Here is a 17858-nt window from a genome sequence, read left to right on the forward strand (position 1 = left end):
GTAAGCGTGCACAGTGAGAAAGTGCTTTGTAGCATAGATACTGAACTTAAGATGTTACAGATGTATAAACCTTTCTAAACCTGTTAATTCAACATGTAAATGGTGTTATACCACGTCTCCATAAGCGAGCAACACAATAAAACTATATAGTTCCTATTTATAATCAACAAAGCTGTAAATATTGCAAGTGCGTGACGGCGAACGTCTTTCAAATCTTGGCGCTCCCTCATTATTCATAATGCAGCACATTTGCAAGAAAGACTGTATAAATACTGTAAAGTACCAGCTGGTGAAGAGAGACACTTAAACACCTGTTACATCTCTCATCTCCATCTCTAATTCCATCCAGGATCAGAAATTAACGGAGGCTCTGGTAAAAAAAAAAAAAAAAAAAAGAAATCCCCCTGCAATCTGATATAGTTCCAAATGAATATATCCATCGCGTTTTTCATTTGAATTTTCGCTGAACATTTTTTGTCGTGCCGTCCATTGCACAGACGAGCACTCCACTTCTCGCGCTTTGCATCAGTTCAGTGTCATGCTCACGCGCTAAAATTATCAAATTCTACAATGTAGGTAATAATAATATTAACAAAAATAATTCTGGATGTGTTAAATAGCCTTGATGTTAAATAAAACATTATTAATGATCCAATAATAAATTTACAGAACATTAACCACTTCATATCTCTGACTAATGTTCATTGTTTTACTAAATTGGCTTGAAGGAGTTGCTAATTTTTTTATAAGCTCCTCATTCCAAAATCATTTTTTTACTATAGATAGTTTAAAATTGCAATTGTTTTGAAAATGTTTACTCTGATTCTTCTGTTTTACACTCTAATTGAATTTTCAGAATTTTGCTGTCCATTTCTGTTCCTTGATGTTCATTTTCTTGGCATTATTATGTATTAACTTTGAGTTATTACATTTTTATGTTTGAAATAAATTGTTGGTAGAAAAATGCTTATTTTGTGTCTTCTCTTTGTTATACCATGGTCAGGTCTGATGACAAGCAAAATGGCATAAACTGCAAAAACTGAAACATCAAATACATTTTAAAATGCTAAACTTTGACAAATAATAGTTTGATCATGTCTAAATATATACCTAAATGCATATCTCGTGATTAAATATTAAATTAGGTTACAACAAGCCATCAACAAGCCATCAGACATCATACAATTTTAAAATTTACATGTAAATAAGATCCAAATAGCATAAAATCCCAAAAGAAATGCAAATATTATTGTTCTTCCTTTAGAGAAGATATTCTTTTTATCATTATCTACATAAAAAAGGGTTACACATCTAAACCTTCCGGTCACAAATGACAACGAATACCAAAGGAATGTGCCATTTTTGAATACCATAGGAGAGTTAATTCTGCACTGTTTGTCAAAGATAATCACATCTATGACAGTAGTCATGTTAACTCCTTTGTACAAAAAGTCATATTTCCTTACTTCCATTGAACCACACAAAATGCTCACTAGCCCATTCTCAAATAAGTTTGGGATAACATGGCTCGTCATCAGATCATGGGTTTTGTGAAGTTTTGTGGAGTCTATGCCAACTGAAGTGCATGCTGTCATTAAAGCAAAAGGGGGACATAACAAATGAGAAATTCTGAAATTCATGTACATCATTGTTATGTAGATATAATTTGTAATGTAAAGTTTTGCTCTGGTCTCAGACTTATGGACCCCTGTACATGAAGTACATGTACATTTCACTGATTCAAAGACCTTTTTACACCTGACTGTAATCATTTCAGGGATTTCTTGATTTTTTAGATTCAAGATGGCATGCAGTTACTGTATGGAATTAATTTATGTAATTGGGTTAATATTTACAATAAGAAATTGAACACTGAATATACAAATGGCTTAGCAAGTCAAAGAGCAAGTGCCAAACTCCAAAAGTGGGCACGCTGTCAATAAACAGTTATTTGGTATCACTCCTTGATTTCCATTTTGAGAGCCTCTTCAAACTACAGTTATAAGGATACTGTTTTATCCAATTGGGCTTTCTAATATATCTCTGACATTTGCAAACTGAAACATGACTGACACATGGCTTCTCAGGCTCTTTTTCAAGCGCAATTCGAATTCAATCTGTGACCATGACTCAATAAACAGTGCAAACATTTCCATATAAATTGGGCTGACTCAGTTATTTTGCTTGTGAATGTATGAAGTGCAAAAAAGTCCTTTGTGTGGAAAAGCACAATGTGTTCTGCTAATGAGATTATTTTGGTTTCTCAGACTGTGGCTGACTATGCCGGTTGCTTTCTAAAAGCGTACTGACTGAAGCTGAACAACAAAGACTGCAATAAGTATAAGAACAATTATTTTAACAGCATTTATCAAATATACTATTGTTTATGTTAGTCCATGATAGTTTATAATGCATTAACTATTATTAATGTACACTCCACTAAATTACTATATATATATATATATATATATATATATATATATATATATATATATATATATATTCACACACATATACACTACCGGTCAAAAGTTTTGAAACACTTGACCGAAATGTTTCCCATGATCTTAAAAATCTTTTGATCTGAAGGCGTATGCTTAAATGTTTGAAATTAGTTTTGTAGACAAAAATATAATTGTGCCACCATATTAATTTATTTCATTATAAATCTACAATTTAATACAAAAATAAATAAATAAAAAAGTTTTTGAAATTGATGACTTGGACCAAATAATAAAGAAAAGCAGCCAACATAATTCCCATAGTTCAATTTATGTTATTCCATAGTTTTAATGACTTTACTATTATTCTAAAATGTGAAAAAAAAATAATATATATATAAATAAATAAATAATAATAATAATTATATATATATATAGATATAAAATAAAGAATGGGTAAGTGTTCCAAAACTTTTGACCGGTAGTGTATATATATATACACCACACACACACACACACACACACACAACTTTAAATGTTCAAAATGTATTAGTATATGCATATGATCTTAACAAAGATCAATAATACTATAAAAGTAACTCATGTTAATGTATACAACATTATTGTAAAGAGGTACTCAGAGTTAACTTTACTGTGATAGACCACAAACATGTTGGGATGCTTGCCATTCAAAATCAAGTCAAATTAAATCTGATTTACCCTGCATCACCCTCAATTCCTTTCTAGCCTGTATGGCATCTGTTTCATTTTTAGCACAATGTCAAAAGTGATGTGGAATATTTGAGTTGTATCATTTGTTCTATGTTGCACTGATCTTATGACCTGAATCCAAAGCCTATGTAATTTCATCTTGTCATAATATTGAGTTTTTCATGTCATCACATTCTCCTTTCAGGATTTTGTTTCTTGAGAACATTCAGCAGACTCTGGACAAATAAAGCCCTAATAGAGCAGTAAACCACATTTTCCTTATTTTCAATTTTTCTCATGAAATCACAAAGAACATTACACCCACAAAATGACTTATAAAGTTCAACGTTCACAAACCTTAGCATCTGCTGCTGTATTCATGTACTGTATTACATATAATCAAATAAAAATTTAATTAGCTTATACTAAATAATTTATTACATTAATACATTGTTGTAACAGCAATTACAAAAATAAATAAATATGTGAAATAACAAAGATAGAAACAACGATGGTAATCATCATCATTAGATATTATACTGTAGCTTTGAAGGGTAATGTGAGAAGCTTGTGAATTGTATGGCTGTAAGGTATAGTTATAGACAAAAGGAATCAGTTGTGTTAAATTAGTCACCCTTTCCATATTCCACAGCCGCACAACAGAGATGGAAAACTGGGTTACCTCTTTCCAGATCTGACTATGACTGATGCTTCAGTTTGATCAAAGACATTGGTTTTAGACTTGGTACGCTCTAATAACAAAAATACATTTTGCAATTGAGCACATATCTGGCCTTACACTGCAAAAAATAAATACAATAAAATAAATAAATAAATAAATTCATAATCAGTATTTTGGCCTTGTTTTCCAGTAAAAATATCTAAACATCCTAAAAAACAAACTGAAAAAACAAACTGAATTTACTTAAGAAACTAAAACCTATGTTATAATGACTTGCTTTCAGAGAACTTATTGTTTTAATATATATTAGTCATGCCGACTCTCTGAAAGATGTTAATGAGCTCATGTTAATGTGGGTGTGACATATTGATAGGACATTGGTCTTGGCGGACTAGATCTATTTAATGCTGCTGCTGCTGAAGAGCAAGTACAGAGGCTTGCTACTGCTAGAAAATACAAACACACACTGAGTTAGCATGTGTACCTGCTGCTGCACATATAAACAAACACAATGCAAGCTGCATCAAGCATGTACGACATGCTGCTGCACAAATAGACATTACAAACCATCATCATGTAGCAGATCTAAAAGCTGCTACATGGCTGGAAACTAAAGTATGTATGGAAGCTGGGGTGGAGGTGGGTTTCAGAGAAAAACTCTTGCAGCATGTTGCAAAGTTACCAGTTTATCAGCAAAACTGAGCCATTTAAATGTCAGTCAAAGAGAGAGACTGAAGTTGATTGGCTACATGATAACAAGTCAGAGGACCAATCAGCTTATACCAATTGAGCCGATTGCCTTAAATGTGCACTCAGTAATTTTTTCCTCATTAAAAAAGTTTTACTCTTAAAGAAATGAATTTAAATTTTGAATCATATGTATAAAATCATGACCACTCACATGAGATGAGGACTTCAGTCATATCAGTAACCTTATAAATCTGTTATAAAATTGTACATGTGGCACAACGAAGAATCACCTGACCAGCTGAATACTCCTCACTTAATCTCAGTAACCATCTTCTTGTTATTGGACACTTTCACTCTTGGATTAAATTAATCATGGCTGACTGTGAATAGCGAATTTCTACAATGGCATCTGTAACTGAAAACTATTGATTTGGAATGATGCTACATCCATGCCACTAGGTGTCCCTGTAAGTCCAAGATGAAACAAACAATAAGTTACTGAGTGCAGCTTTAACATGTCACATGTGAGCGAGCCGATTGGCTAACAGATAACATGTCAAAGAACCTTTCTGCTTGCACCACATAGAGTTGCAAATTAAATTTGGTCATATCCCCACCCCCCCTGTTTTAAGCATACATGTAACAACATTTATTGAGAATTATGCTTAAAAACTATATGGGGTAAAAAATGAAAAAATACAATTGATTCAATATTAAAAACTCTTTCAAGTCTTTTTATGTCTTATTTGTCTTACCTTCAGTGCTGGGAAAGCTACTAAAATTATCTAGCAGAGCTACCAACTACTCAACAGAAGAATTAGCTAAGCTAAGCTAAAAGCTACACCTGAGAGAAAGTAACAAGTTACACCACAAGCTAAAGGCCAAAAGTAGCTTACTACATTTAAGCTACTTCATTTTTTTCCAACCAGATGCAAAGAGCATACTGTCATAGACAAAACATCTAAAATGTATTCACGTAATGATTATCTTAGCCATGGTACAGTATAGTACAGTAGTGCAATACAGTACAAGTATAAAGTATGATGCAATTTAAAATGTATGTGCATGTAAAAAAAAAAAAAAAGTAAATTCATATTCTACCTATACAAACCCACATGTTTAAGATGCAAGTCCACAATTTTTACTTTTTTTTTTTTTCATATTTATACTACTACCTGTATAATCCCATTTGAAAATAATTTATTTGCACATTCCTATTACAACTAATGTTTATATTATTTTTTATCTTATATAGTTATTCTGTGTCTAGCTGTTAAATTTCTGTATGTACTGGAAGCTTTCCTTGTGTGTGTGTGTGTAGGGGGGGGGGGGGGGGGGGGCATGTTTAAGTGGTTTACAAGGACTTTTTTTTAGGTTACAAACTGATAATTACAAGGGTATTATGTTATAAATGTGGTTTATGAGGACATTTCTAGTGTCCCCATAATTCAAATCGCTTAAAAAACATACTAACGATGTTTTATTGAAAATGTAAAAATGCAGAAAGTTTTTTGTGAGGGTTAGTTTTAGGGGTAGGGTTAGGGTTAGGGAATAGAATCTCTATGTCTATGGAGAGTCCTCATAATGATAGCTGCACCAACATGAGTGTGTGTGTGTGTGTGTGTGTGTGTGTGTGTGTGTGTGTGTGTACACATGGGCAATAATACTAAATATCTGATGGAAACAGATGGTAATACCATGGTACTCTGATATACAACTACCATATTTATGAAACATTCTATATTCATATGGTTCTTTAAAGTACTTCAACAAATACTATGGTACTATAATAGTAATTTGATGCATGATTCCTATCCACCTTGTTTCTGAACGCAGACGTGTTCCACAATTCACCTGTTTTGAATTTCCGGTCTCCAGTGTTTTCGCTTGCGTATATTTTAAACGGGTAATGTGATGTTCAAAGTGTTAAATTTGTAAACATTTTCAAAAACATGTGGCTTTAAAGTGCCAATACTTAGAGTCAAAACTGTTTTTTTTTTCTTTTCTTTTTGACAGTGTCTCTCCTGAGTATATAGATGTCATGAAGCAATGATCCGAGGTCAGTTATGTTGATATCATTAACTACTTCGAGTTATGACAGCCAAAAACTGCACAAGTTGAGCCTGAATACATTGTTTCTCTAGACTAGAAAAAAAAAAAAACAGGCAATTAGAACATTAGCTGTGTCCCAAACAACACACTATACACTATGCACTTACAAAATACACTATGCACTCAGCCATGTAATGTATGTATTTTCAAAGTGTAGTATCATCCCAAATGGAACACTTAACGGTTTTTTACTACACTGAAACTTTTGTCATTTAACATCTGACGGAAGTGACGTTTCAAACCCAAGCATTGTGTTGCCGCTAGCTTTAGCATGCTATCCACCCTCAGTTCAACACTTATATCAGTAATATACATATTCACATAGCATGGTATGATGGTAGTGAAGTGTTTAACTCACTTTTGTAAGGTGCTGTCTTCACAGAAGTTTCGCTAGTTATTATATTCTCCATTATTTGCCAGATAATGTACTGATTAAACTAGATACGTAAAGTTTGTCAAGACAAACTATAATGTTGGTCTGACAAAAACTTTTTTTGCCAGATCACCATCACTGCCGGTGACTCCTCCCCTTCCGCTATGTACTGCAAGCCATGTGCACTGAATGCACGAAGTGTCCAAGGCCCTGTCCCAATATCCCCACTTGCAGTTTTTGGTCTTGCCTACTTACCCACTTGTCTTACGTGTTTCCAGTGTTTGGCCACTAGTGTGCAAGTAGATGTGAAGACTGCAAATGTGTATGACTTTTGATTGCACGTTGGGACACTTGTAGACTTAAAGATGTTGGTGCTGGTTGCGACAGCTGTTTTTGTCTTTTCACTCAACTGAAGACTGATTGTTTTTGGTAGCAGTGACTTTTATACCCTAATTAAAATAATAACTGATAATTTTACCCATCTTTTCATTTATTAATACACTACTGGTTGTTGGAATTGTATTGTGCTGTAGAAAATTTGTAAGTAAACATTTTTATAATGTTTTTATTGTGTGAAAATAATGGTAAAGTTAATTATTTTTATTCATTTTGATTTTCAATACTTTGCACATTAAAACATGTTTAACTGTAAAATTGTGTCATCCATAACTGCTGTAAAATATGAAATATAAGCAATTTCTTTCTACTTTGTTTCCCAATACACTGCATAAAACTTAATTTAAATATGAGAAAGAACCTGTGGTAGTAGTTGATAAATGTTTTTTTTTAAAACAACATTTAATAGACCGCATATTGTATGCCACACTGGCTGATAAATGACCAAAATGCCCAGCAGTATTAGGCAAGAACAAACAAAATAAGGTGATTACTGGGTGAGAATGATAACAAAGAGATATATAAATATACACAGAAATAATATTTTATAATTATGATGCTGCAATTAAGTCGTCCTAAACACGTTATATAATGTTGAATACTTTCATCTATACTAAAATAAATATATGCTTCACTTACGTTTCACTATCTGATTATAATAAATAACTTATGTTGAAAAGCTTTCCTTGACGTCATCATGGCGAAAATACACTGATCGCTCTTGTAGGCGGGTTGTGAGCTCCTGAACTTGATGAACTCTGGGATACACTTAGCCTGAAAGACCGCTCCGAAGCGATATTCGTGCTAGAATGGATTTAGTGCGGGTTAAGTGCAATGAACTTTGGCATGTTTTAGACATGGGACAGTCTTGAGCACTTACTTCCTGTCAGGTGCACGTGCACTCAAGTGGCCAAGACCGCAAGTGTGGGTACTGGGACAGGGCCCATCATTCCACACTCAGTTTTGATGGTTGGTATACTCGTAGTACACTTCTTTTTTGTTGCATTTTCAGTGCAAGCATACCACTCACAGGGTTGGGAGGGTTACTTCTGAAATGTATTCCACTACAGATTACAGAATACATGCTGTAAAATGTAATTTGTTGGATTACTTCTTCAGCACTGGTAGATTTTTTCACTTGTTTTGACTTTAAAAACTCTGCCAGTACAGTAAGACAAAATACATGTTAAAAATACATTCTCTGAAAAACCTAAATATCTTATGCAGTGTTGTTTCTAAAACAAGATAAATCAAATTGATCTTGTTTTAAGGATTTTTAGATATTTTTACATGAAAACAATAAAAAAATTATCATCAAGAATACAATTTTTGCCCTAATATCAAAGGTCTTACTAGAAAAAAAGAAATTATGATCCAACGTGAATTTTCTTGATAAAAAAATATGATCGTGCCTGGTAACGTGCATTTAAAATGGCTAGAAATAGCATTTTAGCTTAGCGTAAAGCTCACAATTTACACAAGGTTTATTTCTATTTCTTCTGCTCCAAAGTTACTTCAAACTTACATCTCTGTCTGCTCGTATGAATGTAACACATCATAAGAAAGTGTTTCACCGCTGTTCAAATGCACTTTGGATCGCATCATTTATATGTATAAATGTTTTCCATCTGAAAGGACTAAATATTAAATGAAACAAATGACAATAAAATGCAAAGTAATCTCTAAATACTTTTTGAATGTAACTGTATTCTAATTACCAATGATTTAAATTGTAACTGTTGTGGAATACAGTTACTTATATTTTGTATTTGAAATACGTAATCCCGTAACATGTATTCCGTTACTCCCCAACCCTGACTACTCGCACTACTTACGCTTCAAAATGATGTAAAATAGTGCAGAAGTGTGCTGTTTGGGATGCACCTAAAGTCTTTTTAGCAAGTCAGTTCACTTGGCGGCCATCTTTGGAATGCTCCCGGGGAGCAATTTTTTTCTATGTAAACAAGTGGCATGCCAGTGCAGCTCCTGTCTACTTGAATTAGGAAAGACCAAAATCTCCAAAACGGTTAGTCAAGATTACGATCAAAGAACATATTTCAAATTAACAGTAAAATCTGACAACACTGGTATCATAAATTGTGCTTCTTTACCTCAGATTATGCTAAAAAATCAAATTTTCCGGCTTGTACAGCTATTGCGCATGCACGTTCTCAAGTTGATTGACAGGTGATGTATGTATCTAAAAGCTGATTGGCTCTTTTACCTGTAAGGCAGGACTTCCGTTCTACATCCGTTGACCGGTCCAGTTTCTCCCATTCATTTTAATAGAAGTGACCCGTCTCTGCTAAAAAGTCTCTGATTAGAATTATCATGGCGCCGCCCCAGTGGTTGCTCAGGAAAACGTCATGGTTACTGGTGTAACCTCCGTTCCCTGATGGAGGGAACGAGACGTTGGTCCCCTAGTGTCACTACATCGACACCAACGTCGAGTGAGTGACAGATAGGGAACTGTGGATACCATTGCATTGACATGGTGCTCCCAGGTAATGGTACATGTCCAAAAACCATGGTAATGCCATGGTATTTCTTTATATGTTTTCTGTACATGGTATTTCTTCTGTACATCTCTGTGACGTGCGCTCATAAGAGGGATGACGTAAGCTCATTGGTAAGGTCACATGGAGGAGGAGTCAGGAAGCTCCATTGTTTACATAGTTTTTTTTATTATTATTATTTGGAAATTATTTTTATTTCATTTTATATTGTTTTGAAATTGTTTTGGACTGTTTTGTTTTGTGAACGGCGCTTGGTCTGTGCTAGTTTCTCTTGTAAACAATGACGCGCTTCCTGACTCCTCCTCCATGTGACGCGTGACCTTACCAATGAGCTTACGTCATCCCTCTTATGAGCGCACGTCACAGAGATGTACAGAAGCGAACATTTGTAGTTAAAAAGTATGTAAGTATTGTTTTGTTTCTCAAAATAATCAATTGTTTGCATTCAGAAGAACTTTATTTGTCGACTGGATTCGTGTGGATTATTTTGATGCACCCTAAATATGCATTTTAGACTGTCAAAAAATGGAGGACGTTCACTTGCATTGTTTAGAGGAGGCGGCCTGAAATGAAATCCTAAAAGTCTTAAATTCTGTTTTGATGAAGAAAAAAAACTCAGATACATCTTAGATGGCCTGAGGGTGAGTAAATTATAAGCAAATTTTCATTTTTGGGTGAACTATTCCTTTAAGCCTCCCCAGGGCCCTGGGCTAGCTCATGAATATTAATTAGGTCACGTGATCTACAGCTCTACACAGGTTAACTAACCAATATTCATGAGCCACACCCCTAAACATTCGCTCATGACCCAGAGAGTTGCAGACTACTAACAGACAATACTTGATCACAAAAGTCTTGCCAATGACACATATGTCGATGCTTGTCCAATAAAGAACAAATAGTATATAAATCAGCCCTTGAATGGCCGTTAGTATGAATGTAATAATTTTGTTTAGACTGCGGAATACATACAAAAATAGCTCACGCCAGTGAGGAAAGATAAACTGACCATGCGATCATGTTAAAACTACTAAAACAGTCAAACAGAGATCTACATAAAATTAAATGACACTCACCACTATCACCAAACCATTTAAAGTGCCCTCTACATGGTCTTCTTAAAAACAAGCCCTCAAATAAGTCTTTGAACCCCATACAGGGGATACTTGTGCTCTGTTTACAATGTCACCATAAAGTTCAGTCTGTTACAATTCAATGACGTTCACAGCTGATTTTGATTAGGCTGATCTCCGAAAACAAACTCTCTCTGGTTTAAGGGTGAATTAAGTTCTAAGCGCTAAGAGTATGGAGCCAATTCAGACCAGTAATGCATAGAAATCCTCATGTGATTTTTTTCCAATGTTAAAATAATGTCTCTTATCGCAAAGACATTATAGCCTATAGTAAGTAAGCCATTTGTAGGTTGATTTCCCCTGAAGAATGTAAACACTGGCTCTGCAGTGCTTTCAAATCTTTGTTCCCTTAGTTTGAGTGACATCAACTTCTGGCTCAACCAATTGCATGACTTTGGGGCGGGAGTACCTGTAATACACTGTTTAGCTGTGAATTTACTCGTTTTTGCAAACAATAGCAGACTAAGAGTGGCAAGAGAGTTCAGGAAAACTGTTTAGAATACCCCCCTAGTGGTGGGCCCCTGGGCTGCAGCCCATGTTGCCCATTGGGTTAATGCGGCCCTGACTACTAGTGTAGTTCAAACAGACAGTCATTGGACTAAAATGCTATATAGACCAAATCCAGATGTTTTCCAGACCAATGGGACCAGCTGTGCAAACTTATGAAGCTTATGACCCATCTCAAGGGGAGTTTTCATCATTTCTCCCACTGCCAACCTCTGCATTCTCTACACAGTCATGCTTGGCATCTGTATCATCCTCTTTGCTTCCTGATCATGTAAAACTGCCAAAAGACTATTGGAATGTTTTTCAGTGCATCTTGTATACATGAGACAGAAGAATGGCTTGCTTTTATGGAGAGGTTTTTTTATTTTACACATGACGATCAAAATAGACAATAACATTTATAGGAATTGTTCAACCATCCATTCTGTATTAATTTACTCACCCTCATGGTTCCAAACCCATATAACTTACTTTCTTAAGGAGAACCCAAAAGCAGATGTTATAAGAAATATCCCGAAGCATGTATGATCCGTTTTTTGTTTTGTTTTTTTGCTTTAAAGGCACACTCATTTTTTGATTATATCGTTTTGGACTTACTCTGACACCTAGAGGCATGGATGCAGCATCAATCAAACAAAAATAGTTTTCAATTACCGATGCCATTGTAGAAATTTACTTTTCACAGTCAGCCATTATTTAATTTAATCCATGAGTGAAACTGTCCAATCCAGGCAGTTACTAAGATTAAGCAAGTGGTATTTGGCTGGCCATGCGATCCAAACATGGCAGCCCCCGTGAGGAGACCCTCTCTATGTAGAATAAAACAGCTTTTATAAGGTTACTGATATGACAGGAGTCTTCATCTCATGTGAGTGCTCATGATTTTATACATGTTTGAAAAATTACTAATCATTTCTTTGGAAGTACAACTTTTTTTTAATGAGGAAAAAATACCGAGTGTACCTTTAAATTCCACAATCCATTCCATGTTATTATTAAGACGAAACAGGATATTGATTATAACATCTCCTTTTTTTTTTTTTTTTTTTGCATAAGAAATCAAGTCATATGGGTCATAACAGCACAAGGGTACATTTTGACAAAATTTTCATTTTTAGATGAACTATTCATTTAATTGAGCTATACAGCTGCAGAATAAATACATTTATCCCCATTTTCCATGTCCTCCAATCTTTGTTGTTCAAAGACACCGTGTGACTTACATCAGCTACATGACTTCCTCCAAAATCAAGTTTTTAGCCAACATTTGTTTTAATATTTTACAAATACTGCCAAAGCAACTAGTTGAACATCTGGAAGACATCCTCCTGATTTGCATTTGCTGACTGCAATAATTTACTTTACAAGTAGTTCCCATGGAGAATTCCCGAGAGCACACACTGAACATTAAAAATCCATCCTCTTAATTATTTATTCCATAGAGGCATCCAGAGCCATTTTTGCTGGAGTTCAAAGATGCTATGAATTGCACAATAAAGGTTATCTACTTAAATGTAAATGTTAGTCTCTCTCTTTCTCTCTCTCTCCCTCTCTTTCTCCCTCCCTGCCTCTTTGTGTCAGGACCAAGGAGGCATGTAATCAAGTCATAGCTCAAAAATGCAGCACATGTTTTCCATCAGCACACAAGCTGTGGACCTGGTCGAATGCACATATTTGGATATTTAGCTTTGCATAGAGAAATTACACTTTGTGTTGTAATGTAATTGATGTGGAAACAATGACTGGAACCCATTAGGGGAAAAGTGCAGCTATTTTACCATCTGCAGTGTAGTCTCGTGAAAAAAGTACAGAAAAGTAGAATAGCACAGAGGCTGCACAAATTCACTTAAAAAAAAAAAAAATCAAAATTAATAGGTATAATGCTAGAAAGACAGTCTTAAGGTTTGGTTTTGGTCAGAGCAAAATTATAATGTTTCTCATTTTAATGTTAAAAAGTCAAATAAATTGAATTGTTTAACAATATTTTAAGTAATATCCACTTTATACAAAATAGGGGGGGGGGGGTTCTGTAGAACTGATCCATGTGAAAATGCTCACAGTCTCTAAACATGCATTTCTGGGTCACATGGAGCCTCAATAAGCAAATGAAGAACTGGAAAACATCACTTGAACTTCATGTTGTGTGTGCTGGCATACATCTGTGTGAAAGGACAGTGTGTGCAAGAAACTCCAAGTTAATAAGTCTTTTTCTATTTGAAAGACAAAGAAATACGAACATCTTTTTGTTTCTTTGTTTGTCTAGTGTAATTTTCTTTTCTTTACATTGCATAAATGTTACCGTTGTTGTCACACTTTTCAGAAAGAAACATGCTTTCAGTTATTCACTTTAGCCAGCTTCCAACCAAATCTATGTAATACCAGCCATTTCTTCTAAATTTCTAAAATGTTCAAGTGAGAAACTTGAACATTACAATCAATCAGACTTGATTTGAGAGCATTTTCATAATTCAGTAAGCATACAGTGTCACTCTTTACTTAAAAAAAGCAGAGAATTCAAGGCTGCTGCATTTTGTCTTATTTAAACATACAACGTGTAAGAATAGTCATTATTTTTCATTCCCTAGCCTTTAGCGACAGATGCTTCCAGTAGAACAGTCAATAAATCACTAATAATTGAACTCTTTGCTTAAACATGTTTGAATGGTCTTTTTTTAAACAGAAGATCTAGACAAGCTAGCTGGACCAGAAGCCGGAGACAATTTATATAAAAACACAAGTGTCACAAAATAGAAACTTCATGAGGCATACGCATTTGATTACCTGCAAAACTACTTGTTTGAGTCTTGCTTGTTGGACCTTTTCAAACAGACAAACATGCACTTTAGTAGGCACATTCATGGTAACCTGTTTACACCAACTATAGCACATGGTTTAAAAGAAACACACATTAAAGCAAACAAAGTTCCTACGTATCAGGCCAAAAGCCATCAGTACACATGCACTAAATGGTGTGGTAACTATTCTAGTTCCAAAAAATTTAAACAATGACTCTCTTTGAAGTGGAACTAAATTATCAGTATGTATTTTTGCTCTATTATTAGGGAGGATGCTATATACCTCTGTTTAGTTATTATATTAGTTTACGTTTTAATAATATTATAATTTGCCACAAGGTGACGCACTGCTTGTGGACCTCAATGAGATTAGTTTGAATCCAACAATATTCATAGGTAAAGCATGTTGTTCAGCACATACTGTTTATAGAAATCTACTAAACATTGTTCACAATATAACTTGAGATACTTGAGTGCTGGGGTAAAAAAAAAAAGAGTATGTCTTGTGACATCATTTATGGAAAAATATACGTCTCGTGTTTGAAACGATCTAAAACAGCACAACTGAGATAATATAGCTCAGGTGTTTCTCGGCTGGGCGTTTTTCTCTTCCCTGCATGTTCGGATTCAGTGCCTCCCTCATAATATCCTCACACGTCTGCTCTGCATTAGGATGCAAGATGTGTTCCTTCAGAGACATGTAATTGCAGCGCTAGGGTTGAAAACGATTCAGCAGATGTGAGAGGAGGATATTAATGTGGGTAGATAACAATTCTAATGGTGCATGGTAAAGAGTTAACGCTGCCACATCCTCGTATGTTACAAGTCTCCAAGTGGCATCTCCATTAAACACATTCTAGTATGGTGACCACATGGCATAATTATTTGTATGCAGGTACTTGCTCATTCAAAAGCATTGAAAAATCTCCAACTTATGCATCACTATACAACATCAATAAAAAAGGGTTGGACCAATTAAGCTAAATTTTTTCCGCAACTGACTACAATTAAGCAGTTTTAATTAAATTATTGTGCATACAATTCATATTCACTTGGGATGCAATCATATTGTAAAAAATTGTTACTGTAGCTCAACAGAGCCTGGTGCCAGCAACGACAAGATTGTTGGTTCGAATTACCTGGGAATGCTTGGACGGATAAAAGTATCCCTTGAAATCACAGTTAGTCACTTTGGATAAAAGCGTCAATGTCAGCATAAATTTAAAAAGTTTAAGAAGTTAGTTTTTCCTAACTAAACCTCTTCTGTATAATACCGGACCACTCCCATGTTTTTACACCAAGACCAAAAGCTATCAGCTTAAGCATCAGCACAATTAGCTTTTTAAATAAACAATAACTTACCACCATCGTCATCCTGGCATTTCACAAGTTGTACAAAAGCCACAGATAAAGCCAGAAACAGGACAGTCCTAGAAGGCACAAAGCTCATCATGCCTATATCAAAGACATGAGCTGTTCTTGTGTGAAAAGTAAAGGGAAGAGGAAGGGAGAAAAAAAAAAAAGTGTCCGGGTTATCGCTGCACCATGAAGACAGACTGAGGCTTTTTCCTGCTCAGAGCAGCAATCAGACCCAGCCCCACATTCTGCTGCCTCTTTTTTAAACAGCCCTTACTAAGAAGAATGCTGCCAACCCTAATTTTCCTCCCCCTTTTGTCAGTGCTCTCTCATAAGCATTCACTAACAGACAATTCTGTAGCTCTGTAGAATTACACCCCTGTTCACATTGCTGTTATTTGGAGTTATGTTGTGCGTTGCTAATATTTCATACTGTAACAGTAATTCTTTTTTACATGATTGTTCACTGACAACTTTAGAATCCATTTGGCCTTTCTTGGTGAAGTTGCTAAGCAGGACAGTAAACTGGCTTATGACAGTCTTAACTGCACTAACTTTATAGCTGTTGCTGATAGGCTCTTTTTTTAAAAAAGAGAACAAGAAAAAAGTTTATATCCCATTTGTCTTGGGTTTCAAATGACAGATTTAAAGCCCTAGTATAAAAACAAGAAAGAAAGATGAAAGGTGAACCTTGTTTTTTTTTTGACGATTGACGATGTTTGGAAAAGCATACTACCATACGTCATGGTTACTTGCGTAACCTCCATTCCCTGATGGAGGGAACAAGATGTTGTGTCGATGTAGTGACACTAGGGGTCACTCTTGGGAGCCCGAGACACCTCTGGTCTTTGATAAAAGGCCAATGAAAACTGGCAAGTGGTATTTGCATGCCACTCCCCCGGACATACGGGTATAAAAGGAGCTGGTATCCAACCACTCATTCAGGTTTTATGCTGAGGAGCCTTTCAGCGGGTAGTTCAGCATTGTGGCAGGAGGGACACAACGTCTCGTTCCCTCCATCAGGGAACAGAGGTTATGCAAGTAACCATGACGTTCCCTATCTGTCACTCACTCGACGTTGTGTCAATGTAGTGACACTAGGGGTCCCTATACGAAACGCCACAACTGGCTGAACTGTGTTACATGAACTGGTCGACACATAACCTCCCCCAACATAGTTATGAATGTCGAACGGCCCTTTGGGGACAAGTCGACTACCCAAAAGTGCAGTCTTCAAGGAGAGTGCCTTAAGCTCAGCTGACTGCAAAGGATCAAAGGGGGGACTCTCTGTAGACCCTGAAGAACTACAGAGAGTTCCCATGAGGGAACGAGGCGCGGTCTAGAGGGATTCATCCTCCTGGCACCTCTTAGGAACCTGATGATCAGGTCGTGCTACCCTAAGGACTTACCATCGACTGCATCATGGTGTGCTGCTATGGCGGAAATGTACACCTTCAAGGTGGAAGGGGACAGCCTCCCTTCCAACCTCTCCTGCAGGAAGGAAAGCACTGATCCGAGTGCGCATCTCTGGGGGTCTTCCCATCGTGAAGAACACCACTTAGCGAACAGATGCCACTTAAAGGCATACAGGCACCTCGTACAGGGGGCCCTAGCCTGAGTGATCATGTCTAACACCGCAGGTGGTAGAACGCTTAGGTCTTCTGCATCCCGTCCAGGGGCCAGACATGGAGATTCCAGAGGTCTGGTTGCAGGTGCCAGATGGTGCCCCATCCCTGAGAAAGAAGGTCCTTCCTCAGGGGAATTCGCCGGGGGGGGGGGGGCTGTCACGAGGAGCGTGAGGTCCGAGAACCACGTCTGGGTGGTCCAGTAGGGTTCTACCAGGACGACCTGCTCCTCGTCCTCCCTGACTGTGCACAGGCTCTGTGCAAGTAGGCTCACTGGGGTAAATGCATATTTGCGCATGCCAGGGGGCCAGCTGTGTGCCAGCGCATTTATACCGGGGGCGGATTTGTGCCACAGCTGGGCGCTCAGGGGCGGGAGACCGCCGCTGGAGCGCCAAACCTGCCAAATAAAGTGGTGGACGGTGGTCATGATGATGGCCTTGCACACCGGATACATGACCCAGGGAACAAGGAAACCGCTCTTGCTGAACTCTTGAGTACTGCAGCCACTTGGGCATGCAGCG

The 17858-nt window shown here is 36.5% G+C and overlaps 1 protein-coding gene across 1 annotated transcript in view; it reads right to left on the reverse strand.

The window, feature by feature from the left end:
• The window catches only part of LOC127447904 (collagen alpha-2(V) chain-like), a 71434-nt gene extending 55477 nt beyond the window's left edge, over positions 1–15957 (reverse strand). The window contains exon 1 of the mRNA XM_051710080.1: positions 15719–15957. Coding sequence (XP_051566040.1) covers positions 15719–15809 — 91 coding nt within the window. The 5' untranslated portion in view covers positions 15810–15957. The remainder of the gene's footprint in view (positions 1–15718) is intronic.
• Positions 15958–17858: the final 1901 nt, after the last annotated feature.

Source organism: Myxocyprinus asiaticus, chromosome 11, assembly GCF_019703515.2.
Source record: "Myxocyprinus asiaticus isolate MX2 ecotype Aquarium Trade chromosome 11, UBuf_Myxa_2, whole genome shotgun sequence".
Classification (NCBI taxonomy): Eukaryota; Metazoa; Chordata; class Actinopteri; order Cypriniformes; family Catostomidae; genus Myxocyprinus; species Myxocyprinus asiaticus.